The sequence below is a fragment of the Pholcus phalangioides genome, unplaced genomic scaffold, assembly GCF_987345545.1.
Source record: "Pholcus phalangioides strain wild (caught in Gottingen) unplaced genomic scaffold, Ppha-v1.0 ptg000009l_1, whole genome shotgun sequence".
Taxonomy (NCBI): domain Eukaryota; kingdom Metazoa; phylum Arthropoda; class Arachnida; order Araneae; family Pholcidae; genus Pholcus; species Pholcus phalangioides.
The window spans coordinates 38,365,501-38,378,638 of record NW_028301602.1 but is presented as its reverse complement, the minus strand read 5'-3'; the positions used below and the strand labels follow the sequence as shown (position 1 = coordinate 38,378,638).

Here is a 13,138-nt window from a genome sequence, read left to right as displayed (position 1 = left end):
TCAACTTACGCAGCAGCTGCAAAATTTGCATTTTTCGATGTGAAATACACGAAAACGAATTAGCAAATAATTAAATTTGAGTAATTTCTGAACTTTTTCTAGCACATTTTAGAATTTCTTTTTTGACGGATTTCACCAAATCGCTGAGAAAACGAAACTTAACATTAAGAACTGATGGTTTATTCTCATAATCATTATAATATAAATATGTATCTTGGAATCTCTCAAATGGTGAAACGACGGTCTTCGCTGAGTGCAGGCTTAGCCGGCCTTCAATTTATCATATTCCTTCCGATTTGTAAATAACCAGATCAGAATCAAATTTTTTTCCCCCATGCCCAGCTCAAAGAGGCTGATTGCTCTGAAACCCAAGTGATACGTTATTATGCCGTGGATCACTTAGATAATCTGGGAATGTGCAGCAGTTAACTTGAGTGATGTTGAACTGCACTGGAAGCTGCTCAAAGTGCTCCAAAACTGTCGAACATGTCACTCAAGGGATCTGTTAATGTGTCACAGACAGCTTTAGTGTTCTGGAACTGTGTCGCAGGTCACCAAAGTGATTTGTGAATGTACCACGGGCCCACTTGAGGGATCTGAAAATGTGGTACGGGTCGTTTAAATGGGAATCGGAATTATCTGGAAATATTCTACGGGTCACTTAAGCGATCTGTAAAAAAGTGCCGCTTAGTTCATTTTTCAAAAATTAGGTTATGACGTGGTGAGCCACGTGAGATAACCCCGCGGGCCTAATTTGGTCCGTGGGCCATGGGTTTAGCGTATGTGGCTTAGAGGGTGGATTGTAAAAGTCGAGTTTTGCAGACTTTTGCAGAAGTGGGGGGAAGAGGATCAAAATTGGCTAAAACTCTACTGATGTAATACTTGAACGGTCCATAATGCCATAATTTAATCTAGATTCTACTAACGCATAATCTAGCAGATTTCGTAGAAGTTTTTCAATTTAGAAATTTCAAAATTTATACAGGGTGATTCAAAAGTCTACGTACAGACTGTAGGGGAAGTAGAAAACACAAAAACAAAACAGGATCATCCAGGAATGTATCACATTTTTTTTCTTTTGTGCATAGCTGTGTATGGTAAGAACTTTGAACAATTGTTGTGAAACTTAACGTGTACACACACACTGTACTCATGTAAAGTATCGACAAATAAAGAGTTTTCCCACCCATTATTGGCTTGTCATTTCTGCATCTCCGTTTATCCTCCAACTGATTAGGTTGGGGTATCTGGTCATATATTTCTATGTGATTCTGTTCTGTTTTTGTGTTTTCTACCTTTCCTAAAAGTTTGTGCGTTGATATTCGAATCACAATGCATATCTTTCGAGCAACGTCTCACCTTGGAACTGCGTGAACGCCGGGTCAAAGAGATATCTGGAGAAAGTGTTATTGACGAGCCGATCGTTGAATACTCGGACCAAGAGATCACCATGAACAGGAAGCGACGTCTTCACCAAATACACCGTGTAATCGACGACTATACTGCGAGAGCCCGGGTAGGTTTCACTGTAAAACAAGAGATAATAAATTATTAACTCATTAAGCTGAGACATTTAATCCATCATTTTAGTTGGAAATATTACGTGTAGAGCTCAATCATAATTTAAGTAAGCCTTATACTGCTAAAAATGATAAATTGCCTATAATCCCACATTATCCCCAATCTCCCTTATCACATTTCAAAACCTGTGTGGCAGCAAGTATGCGAAAATATTTTTCCCATCTCATTAAAAATGGTTTCTTTTTAATCTCATTATATTAAACTGTTCCCACCGCTTATAGACAATGTTCGCAATAATCTCTCGATAATCCACTAACAATGTTTATCATTCGAGGTTTCACGAGTTCTTAAAATCGAGGATATAAGTTCTTGAAATGACGGATAGATAACATACGGATTTGGCGTAGCTAAGGCACCTACAAAGGAAAGTGGACTCATCGTCTGTCCATCTTGGAACAAAACATTTGTTTGTCACTACAAGTGACGTCCAGGTTGTTAAAAATCAGAATAGGGAAAAATCGATTGGTTATAGCGATAATACTGACGTCACCGCTATAAGTCCGCCTAAGGTTTCAAAGTGATCCAATTGTAGCCATCTGGGGTTCACTACAACCCTAGGCTCACTCATCCACTATCTCCGAGTGCAAGTGTGATGTTAGTGCTATCGCTACAGCAAATCGATCTTCCCCATCCTGCTTTTTTTTGCAAGACTACACGTGACTTTGAACAAAAAACTGGTTCTGCCGCTCCAAAATGGAGGCTTTGGGGCAGATTCACGAATCCGCCGGCACTTTAAAAGCCTTAGCTAAAAAAACCACTGCTCCCTATTTTTCTTCTTTTTATTCCTTACCGTCAGCTGTAGAAACAAAACGAGTTTTTCTTTCAAAGATGGAGGACGCGATGAGTCCGTCTTCCACCTCTCTTTAGGTGCCTTAGATCCACTCGTACACCATCTGCTCATTGCAGCTTTTCATTGCCTCAAGTGAGTAATAATGGAATGGTCCACAGAAGGCGGTGGAATCTATATTTATAGTAAAGGATCCCGTGATTTGGCTTCAGTTGTGGGAAATAAGAAAACATATTTCTGAAAAGGGCAGCGATAGAATGAAAACGTTCGGGAAACTCCGATGTGTAGGGGGAAAAAAAGATTTGTTCTTTTCGAAAACACTTTCTTTCTCTTTTGTCTCTATTTTTTTTTAAACAAAGCAGAGACGAAAGGAAATTGAAGTGTCGAAACCGTTGATCCTTGATTGGTTGAAACGAGGTGCCGACTAAAATAAGAAGTGATTGCGATACGTACTGCTGTGATTGAGAAATCGGGAAAGGCGATCAAGTAAGGTTAATAAGGTCGAATTCTCAAGAACCTGGTTCAAATCTGGCCGTGGCCGGCTGAATTCACTTTGGTGCCAGAGTAGTGCTGTGGCAAGATGCATTTCATACGGAGCACAACACGTTATAATAAAGTAAAAGGCTACGCATGTAACATACTACCTGCACTAATCGATTCCGCAATCACAGTAGTACGGGGGAACTAGGAACCTCGTTGCAACCAATCAAGGATCAAACGTTTCTCAACTTATATAGAGGTGCGAATGCTAGCCGGTCTTCCATTTGAAAACGCCTCTCCGCAAAGAGCAGGAAGACCCTCAACATGATAGTGACAATATGACATGAAAATTCAACCATTTACCATTTTACTTCCAAATATGGATGACAAATACAGATGGGAACATCAGCTAGAACATGAAACAAGCACAACTGACAACAGAAATACGTTAAAGTCACACATACACTCAGAACACACATTCCGACATATACCAATTCATAAGAATGTCCGTAGAGGAATGTGTATTAGGTGCATGTGCGGTTGGGTAGTAGTAGTGGTAAGAAGCCCGTCTATCACCATAAAGGTTGTCGTCAGTTCAGGTTCGCAGGTTCGATCCTAGAGATAGAACATAGATAACATGTTTTTCCCTAAATGGACCCGAGGTGACCACCGATAGATGGCACCTTAATTTAGGACCCGACTTAATGGTTAGAAAATTGCCGTAAGTGATATGACCAGTTTTTGTATGTGGTATATTGGGGGGGGGGGAGGATTAGAGTTCATGCATAGGGTTGCAATAAATCCTCGCGATGATGAGGTGAGAGGAAAGAAAACACAGAGAACTGAATGGATTTTTTCCCGCTGACGTGTGGACGAAATGGACGAAATATTTCGTTCGTGATCGTGAAGCGCTTAAAAGGTTGTCAATTGCGGCGATTCTATTTCCTCAATTCAATCGTGCCCGATCCGACATTGCATTGGTGAATAATACCTTCGGTATACCAGAATTTCATACACGCGCATGCGTGGAGAAATTAGAACGCTGGATTGGCCAATCATCTCTCTATTACTTTGCGAGCGAGAAAAAATAGAATGCCGATAATTAGCGCAGCTAAAGTGTTGAATAGATTTCAAACAATCCATTACTGCGCAGTAATCTGAACTGATTAGAGTCGCGAGTTCAATAAGATTACTTACATGAAACCATCTATATCCACTTTCCAAAGACTGCTGCCAACTGGTGTATCCTTGAGTATTTTCTTGAGCTGAAATATTGAGGAGAGTAGGAGGAAGATATTATTCGCTACATCTAATAAAAATGTCAGGAATGTTATCGAACTATCTGCGAGATTTAGAGATGTCTTGGAAGGAAACTTACGGTCCGTTGCATTCGCTGGGATTGTTTCACGTACTCCGGCGAATTTCTGATGTTCAGTTGACTTTTCCACCTGATACCTTTGTCGACGACAGCTGCGGCGCCTACCTTCAGCAAGATTATATCGCTCTCCGGTGTCTCCGTCGAAACGGAAGAGTCGTCAACATGAGAACTCGTGGTAGTTTCTTCGAATTCGGGCTCTTCCTCTTCCTCCTCTTCTTCTTCTTCCTCTTCTGTAGTGGTGGTCGTTGATGGAGTCGTTTGCGGTACTATATAATCAACGACATAATATTAGAGTGATTATGTGGAGTTAATAAAAAACGAGCCCAAGTACCACGATGCTATATAAAATTCCTAATTAACAATTCTAAACATTTTTTTTAAATATTTTAAGGACTTAATTTGCCCCTGTTCGAGTATGAATAATTGCGATCTCCAGCTCCAGTATGTGTGTCTCTCTAACCTTCCAGTGGCAAAAGTTCCCGATTGAGAAAATTGGTTCTATCGATTAAAAATGTTTGTTTTTTTTCCCAATGTTTTTGTTGCCGATCGACTGCTTTTACAAGAGACACCAGTATCGATTGGTGAGGGACAATGTAAGGCTATGGTGTCGCAGGGAATTTTTCTCTAATAGGGTTGTTAATAAATGGAATAGCTTACCCCCCGGAGGTAGTAAATTGTAACACAATTGACACGTTTAAAAAGAAATACGGTAAACATGTTGGGGTAAATCGAGATATCCCTGGAGGGACAGAGCCTGGGCCGCGACTGGTTTGTCGGGGTAAATCGAGAAGCTATCCATTCTTAGAATAAGGCAACCATAAGTATTCTTTATGGGCATTGTATAATATTTTATCATGTGTATATGTTGTTGTATTTGCATTTGTATTTGTATTTGTATAATTTGTGTTAATTGCATTTTTAATTGGGTTTCTGTATTTTTGAAATATATGACAACCATATTTTTATGGGCATCTTTTTATCAGCCACCTCGTTGGGCATTTTGCCTGTTGTGGCGTTGTATTTGTATTTGTATTTGTATTTTCGTTCATGGAATTGATTTTTTTCTTCATGAAGGTGTGAGATTCCAAAATTGATTTCTAAAACTAAAAAAAAAAAATTATCCTATTTCATCATTTGTGTTATAAATTGGATTTTTTTCAAATCGCATACAATTTAATTTTTCCGTTTTTAATTTTCTTAAACAGAAAACATACAGAGAATTATTTTTTCCATAAATTTTTCGGTTAATATCTCTTAATCTCAGACTAATATCTAATTATCAGAAGGAAGAGGGAAATAAAAGGGCAAAAAATTATGAAAATAAATCTGAATCTGAATTCGGCCTGTGAAACTGCAAGTTAGGTTGTATAAAATCGCAAATACAGTAAAAGTCGATATAACGAGAATCTTGCTATAACGAGACATTGATTATCAATTAGGTAATATACAATGAGGTAATTGAACATGAGAAAGTTATGGCGATTGCCTTAGAAATTACACTTTTTAAGTATGGCTTAAATATAATTTTTATGGGAATTTCAAAATATATTTTTTTTTCAGAATTTTTTTATTACTCACGGAGAGACATGTCGAAAACTTCTGTTCCAGCGAAATTGGCTGGTTTCACATTGATTGGTCTGAAACTGTATCGCGTCGTTGTACCAGGTGTCGTCGATGAGGTGATAGATGGTGCCCTTGTCCTATTCTTTCTGAATATCGAAACAGGTTCAGAAACTTCGGATTTTCTGGGCCGTTTTGTCGTAGTTGTCCTAGCAGTCGTAGTCCTGGTCGTTTCCACGGCGTTTCCAGTGATACGAAGTTTAGGTTTTCGGATACGGAAAGATTTAGCCGTCGTCGTGGGAGGAGCCGTAGGCGATGTATCCTCCGAAGTTCCATCCGAAATAATTGCAGTATCATTCGAGAAGTGATCTAAACAAAATTAAAGGTAAATCCAATAATCAACAAAAATTCTGAATTTCTAAATTATGGAAAATTCCGATTCATCAAGTATTTAATAATGCAGTGGTTCTTATAAAATTTTTTAACATTACTTCATTATTTTAAAGAAGAGAATTTTGCATTCGCGAACTATTTCAGAAAATATATTCATTCCCCTGAGATAACCGGGGTTGCGAGATTAGAAAAGATTACGACATGTTGACTGAGACTTAAGTAAAATTGAAATGATGATAAAAATTAAGTTTTTCAATTCTTAAGGAAACATGAAACCTATCAATATTTTGACATCTCATCTTTTGGCTTTCGCTTGTAGGAATGTGTCATGTGGAATTTACGTTCCAAAAGATTCTTTTTCCAATAAGCGATAGCAATTATTTTCCATTTCGATGAAAAAAAAAAACATTATTACCTAAAACCTTTCGTGGTTTGTTTACATTTTTACCTCATGCTGTAAGCACGCCACGCGCAGATTATATACTGTGATGAGTTTGACTCAGGAAAATGTAAAGCAAATTTAATGAAGTGCCACACAAATATTTATATTGTTGTTCGGCTGGAATCAGTAAATGAAGAACTATTCACTGAATATTCACTGCTAAATTTTGAAAAATGTTAAAAAATTGAATACTTTTTTTTAAATTCTAGTTTTTGAATTACTTAAAAATGCCGACGCGTTTGCTAGTTTGTGCAAAGTACCGAGCACATTGAGCTCTTTTAATAAACAAAAAAGAAGATAAATTAACTATCAATCAAATAGCCAAAAAAGGACACCAAATGTATAAGATTGTAAAAAAAATTCTTAAAATACTTTATAGAAACGAGTTATAATTATTGGATTAATTATAATTATTGGATAATCAATTCAATTAATTACATAAAAAGACTAAATTTTCTAACAGAAAACGCATTACCCACGCGGGAATGTGTGTCATAATTCACTGGGGGTGAGGGATGAGAAAAAAGGTTAGAAACCACTGATTTAATGAAAGAAACCACAGTGAAAAATATTACGAGATTACGGAAACTAGATAAAGTTCGCACCTACATAATGTAATTGTACAAAAGAACGGAAAATACCCCGACAAAATGTCCGAACTACAAAACGCGAACAAAGGTAATTTTTATAAAATTAGCTCAAATAAATTATCACCATGTAATTCGGAAAAGATCATTCAAGCATTTTAACTTGTCGTTGTAATCAAGAACTTCCATTTATTTGATGGAGCATGTAATTAGCACGATTGGGAGAAGGTGCATCGAATTATCTCGTAATAGCCATGTTAAAGTTAGCAATAACAATTTTATCTCTATTAGCTCACGATAGAAAGGAAACGAGTTTTAATAGCGCTATCTCGTTCAAAAATTCGGTTTTTTCCCTCCGTAAACCAAAGCAGAGAGCCATTAATATTTCTCCTTCAGGAATTTTCTCATCTCTCTCTCTCCTTCACCCTTGTTTTAATATATGTTTTTACTAAGTTTTGCTCAATTGTATGGAAGAAGGGTAAACGGAAAATGATTTCAAATCGTTCGCTTGATTACGAGTTAATCTCCTCCATGTATGAAGAGGAAAAAACTAGGTTTACATACAAGAAAGTACAAATTTCCTCCATAAAAACAAATTATTTCCTTCAAATGGGATGAAATGCTATTAATTCGAACTTCTCTTTTTTATTTAATAGCTCTTGTAAATTAATAGCCTCTGTAAATGAATATTATTCTGTTTTAACTATATTTTTTCACATATAACTAATTTGCGAAACTCCACGCTTTCTACACGAATTTATAAATCCACTTCTACAACTTTAATGGGCAAAACAAATGATTTATTACAGAAAATTTATTTATATTTTGTAATTAAATGATTGTGGTAATCACAATAAATTAGCCTTGATTAGTTTGATAGTTAAATTAGTTTTGCGTTACATATATATTTTTTTAATTGATAAATGTTGATACAGTCATACCCCGACTTAAGCTATTCAGATTTATGTGATTTTCTGTAAAAAATGGCTGGTTCTTGAATTCAGCGCATTTCGTATTTCGGGATTATAGTTCATATGGAAACACAATGCTTTAATTATGATGTTATACTTAAGTAAAAATATAAGGATCTTCTTAGTCCTTGTCTTGTCCATTCAATCAGAACAACAAATACAGCCAAGCATAGCTGATTTTTTGAGGCGGTAAAAGTAGAAACCTTGAAAAAACAGCTTAAGATCTAAACTTTGCCAGCGATTTTAAAACCGAATTTCGACAAATTAATTTATGGTATCATCACTGACACTATAAATTCTACTGATATCATCTCTTCTTCTGTAAATTTTTGGGGAAGGGTTCTACTTAAGGGTTCTGCATATAATAAAGCATTATTATCCAAAACTAGAATTTCTTCATCTTGTAATTCTTATTTACTTTTTCTTTTTCAGCTTGTTACGTAGAAGAAGATTGTAAATGCTATGTTTTTTAATAATAGGTTGAGTATTCTTGGCTATTTATGAACATCATCACGTCACTCTAACTATATGTTCTTGTTATTTCTCTTCCGTGTTAAGCCTTGACCTCATTTTCCTCTCAGATTCGGCATCATGTCCTTCGGCCATTTTGTGCATCATTGAAATTACACACGCATAGCATGTACAGATAATTATTTACGGATGAATGAATAGAGTTGTTAAGACATGATAATCTTTGTTGTATCTACAATTATTTTTAATTCAGTGAAAGGGAGGAAAAAATGAAAGTAATTATACAATCGACGAAAATTAAGTCCAATATTCTCCCCTTTAAAACTGATCTTAATAGACTTTTATAAGTGGTTTGTAAATAGCGTTAGTTTTTTCAAGTAGTGATTTTTCACACAAAAATCCTATTTTAAACATGAGTTTTTCTAACTGCTTCTAGTATTTTTTGAGAGAAGGTTTTGAAAATTTCTCATATATTTTGAATACAGTAATTTCAATTTCTTGCAATGATAAATTCGTTCTCGAACAAGTAATAAAAGTTCTGAAAATAATTTTTTTTTGTATTTTAAAGGAACGAAAAATTGCACGAACGTTAAAATATTTGATAACACAGACCTACGCAATCTTTACTAAATAGGGAATCTTTAAGTATCTTTGAGTAGGTGTTACGTAGGATGTGGGATATTCCATTTTGTGTCTGCTGAGTCATCACGGAAACTATTGCATAATTTTAAAATTTTTTTGCCAGTTAAGAGGCGGCACAAATTTTTATATTTATTAAAAGTTCTTAATAAATCTATCGACCCTGTTTTGAAGATAAATATTGATGATTAATTTTCCATCTCAGTACTCAGTATGAAAATAATGGAATATATAGTAATCACGCTCCATCCCTGAAACTTATAAACTTATATTGTAATTGAAATTAGAATCGGTCAATCGAAGATTTTGACGTAGCTCCGCATTTGAAGTGCTTTCCCTAGTAACAAAATATTTTCAATTATTTTTATTTTTTGCATTTCAATTCCCTCTTTCATTCTATTTTAGTATGTTTTATTTTTAAGAATTTTTCAACAATTTGAATTTGAATTTATACTTATATTTTCATTTATTTTTTAGCGTATTTCAATTTTTTTTACTGATTTTTATTTTAGCATTTTTTTTTACTTTTATGTCATTTTACATCTTTCTCTCTTTTCTTTTACTTTGCATCTTTCTCTTTTTTATTTTAGCAGCTTTTTTTTAATTCCAGCAACTCCTTGACATGGTTTGCTCCTTCTAATTTTTAATTGCTTTTTCACTTTAGTATTTCTGATTTCAGGGTGATACTATCTCACCAAAACTCTTTACTGCTGTTTTAAAAGAAGTATTCAGGAAATTGGAAATTGTGGATTGGGATGAGAAAGGAATTAAAACAAATAGAGATTTTTCAACCATTTGCGTTTTGCCGACGACATTGTTATTATCAACAGTAATCCAAACGAACTAGAAGAAATGATAAAAGAATTTGCGAATGAAAGTATTCAGGTGGGGCTTGAAAATGAATCTGCAAAAGACTAAAGTTATGTGCAATCCCTTTGCGTTGAAGAGGACAATCTTGCTCAACAACACGGAGATAGAAGTAGAAATCTATGTATACCTGGGACAAGAAATTGCTATGAACAACGGAATTATTAATGAAATAAACAGAAGAATCGGGATTGGATGGAGCACTTTTGGCAAAAACTATTCTGAAGCACCACATGCATTATGCTTGAAAAACGAATGTGTGTGCTACCACCGCTGACTTATGGAGCTGAAACATGGACACTCACAAGAGCAAGACGATATAAACAACACAAAGGAGCATGGAAAGATGCATGTTAGGTATCACAAGGAGAGACAGAAAACGAATCACTTGGATGAGAAGCCACACAAAGGTACATGATACCATGGAAAAAATTAAGCGTTTAAACTGGAAATGAGTTGAACATAATGCAAGAAGACGGGACAACAAATGGACCACAAGTGTCCTAGATTGGTACCCCCGTTGTGTTAAACGTCCGAGAAGGCGTCCCCGCGCAAGATGGATCGACGAAATCAGAAAAGTGGCTGGAGTCAACTGGATGGCTAAAGCATCAGACAGAGTAAAATAGAAAAATTTTTAGAGATCTTCATCCAGCAGTGAATCGAAAATGGTTGATGATGATTTCTCACTTCTTAGTAATTGTGTATTTGTATTTGACCGGTGGTTTTTTCTTGACACGAGTTTTTACATTCCTGGTGTTTATGCTTTCATGCTCAATGTAAGAGCTTTCTTTCCTGCTTTTCAGGGTTGTAGATAAAATAAAATAGAAATAAATAAATAATTTTAAATTTTATAATAAATAACTTAATTAATAATATTTTTTCTAATTTTCTGTATTTATTTGCGATAATTTGCATTTATTCACGACAAATTACAATCGAATTTCCTCATTAAAATAATGAGATAAAAGCTTTCAATCATCAATTGGCTAGGGACGATTCCCGGTTTTAGAGTCGAATTTTTCCTTTTATCAACAGAGTTGTGGATACATGGAATATCTTTCATTTTGCTGTCGTAAAATTCTACAATAGACGCATTTCAAAATAAACATGAAACTCATGATAGTTATAATCGAGGAATTATCCCGCTTTGATGATAACCGTTTGTTTATGAACCCTATTTTCTTTTCCAATAAAATGTTTCATTTTCACGTTATTACTATATTTTCTCGGCTCAGGATTGCTGCATCAAGGTATAAATGATAACTATTTATATAGCTATAGTATTCTTTTTTCTTTCTTGCATGCGGTTTTTTTTTTCATATTTGTGTATACGGGATGATTATAAATTCATGGGAAATACTTTAAGATGTGATAAAACAAGCTAAACAAGCCCCTAAACTAACTAGCATTTTTGGTCACAGAATGTGTGGTCAAATCGCAATAGCAAAGGCGATAGAGGGTCTTTTTTTTAGTGAGTGCACAACGCACTTCACCAAAAGCAAATATCATTTTTTTCCGACGTATTTGCTGCGGCAAGTGCTATCAGTCATGCGAGGGTGCATGACTTCATCATGGTGCAACCTGGGTAACTCAAAATCTACAAGTCATAGCACCGCTTGTCACAGCAAGGATCCAAAGAGAGGCGATCACTTCTCCCAAAAGCTGAATAATACGGGAAAAATTGCTGCATCCCGTATTTTATAGAGAAATAAAACTAAACCTACACAATTAATCGCCTCCAAACATATTTTTCGGGATACCTACCTGGCTAGTCGTTATTTGGCGCAGCATGAAGTTGATGGTCCACGCGTGAATAAAAACAAAAATTTAGGTTAAAAAAATGTTTGGTTTTTATTGGTGCACATGCATTTTCTGATGGGATAGGAGTTTGGTTTTTATTTGTGTGAACACCATCATTATACTGCTCCAAACAATGACACGTAATATAATGTCTTGTGGTAAATTTTGCGTTACCTACGTTGCACCATGAGAAGGCCTACCACATTTCAACCCCCTGCACCCTTGAAAGATTGAAAGCACGTATCGCAGCAAATACATAGGAAAAATATGATATTTTCTTTTGGTGAAATGATGTTGCGCACACTCCCTAAAAACACCCTCTACCGTGTTTGCTATTGTGATTCGACCACACATTCTATGAACAAAAATGCTTGTTTAAGTGCCTTATATTACCTCTTAAAATTTGTCCCACGAATTTAGAATCACCGTGTAGTATGTTTATTTTACAAAAGTTGACGTATGTAAGCGGCGAAAGAAAATTCATTTGAAATCAGTCGAGAATAGAAAAAATAATAATTTTTCAAAGTATGTATATTTTAACGAAATCAATTTGCATAATATATTGCGCTTCACTTAATTTTTTATCTGCAAATAAAGAAAAGTATGAAATAAATAAGCTTTTAAAAAAGCAATTTCAAGAGAACTTTTTTTTTTAAACGAATTGGCAGAATAATGTTTTAAAACTTCTTTTACCATGTATAATACAAAAGAATACTTCCTTATTAATATTTAATAATTTAATTTTTTTAGAGGCAAATACATATTTGAACACAATAAAAAAAAAGTTAGTGTTTTTTTATACAGGGTAACTCATTTCCCAAATTCTCTGGAGAGAAAACATTCTTCTTATACAATTTTATTTCAGTGCGTGGGCTATTATTTAATTTATATTTACTTTGATCCTAATCGGGGAAAAAAATTTCTTTCGAAGCATTTGTGAATTTTTTCCAAATAATTTAAACTAAAAAAAAGTGAGGGAATAAAATAAAAATTATAAATTCTTTTAACCAGTTTTAACAAATATAAATGAAAAAACGCATGCTATCTAAAACCGTGATAGTAAGAATAAAATTTGAAGTAAAAAACTATACTGTAAAGTAGATGATGGAATTTAGCTTAAAAGAAAATAGAGATTTAATTTTTTTTTTTGTTAATTAACGGGAAAAAGAAAGGAGAAACATT

General features: G+C 34.8%; 1 protein-coding gene across 1 annotated transcript in view; it reads right to left on the bottom strand.

Moving 5' to 3' along the window:
- LOC149083035 (uncharacterized) overlaps window positions 1-13,138 on the bottom strand; it is a 234,270-nt gene that overhangs the window by 10,578 nt on the left and 210,554 nt on the right. Inside the window, exons 3-6 of the mRNA XM_089236780.1 lie at window positions 5,805-6,155; window positions 4,227-4,492; window positions 4,046-4,113; window positions 1,360-1,526 (exon numbers count right to left, since the gene is read on the bottom strand). Of these exons, the coding sequence (XP_089092906.1) occupies window positions 1,360-1,526; window positions 4,046-4,113; window positions 4,227-4,492; window positions 5,805-6,155 (852 nt within the window). The remainder of the gene's footprint in view (window positions 1-1,359; window positions 1,527-4,045; window positions 4,114-4,226; window positions 4,493-5,804; window positions 6,156-13,138) is intronic.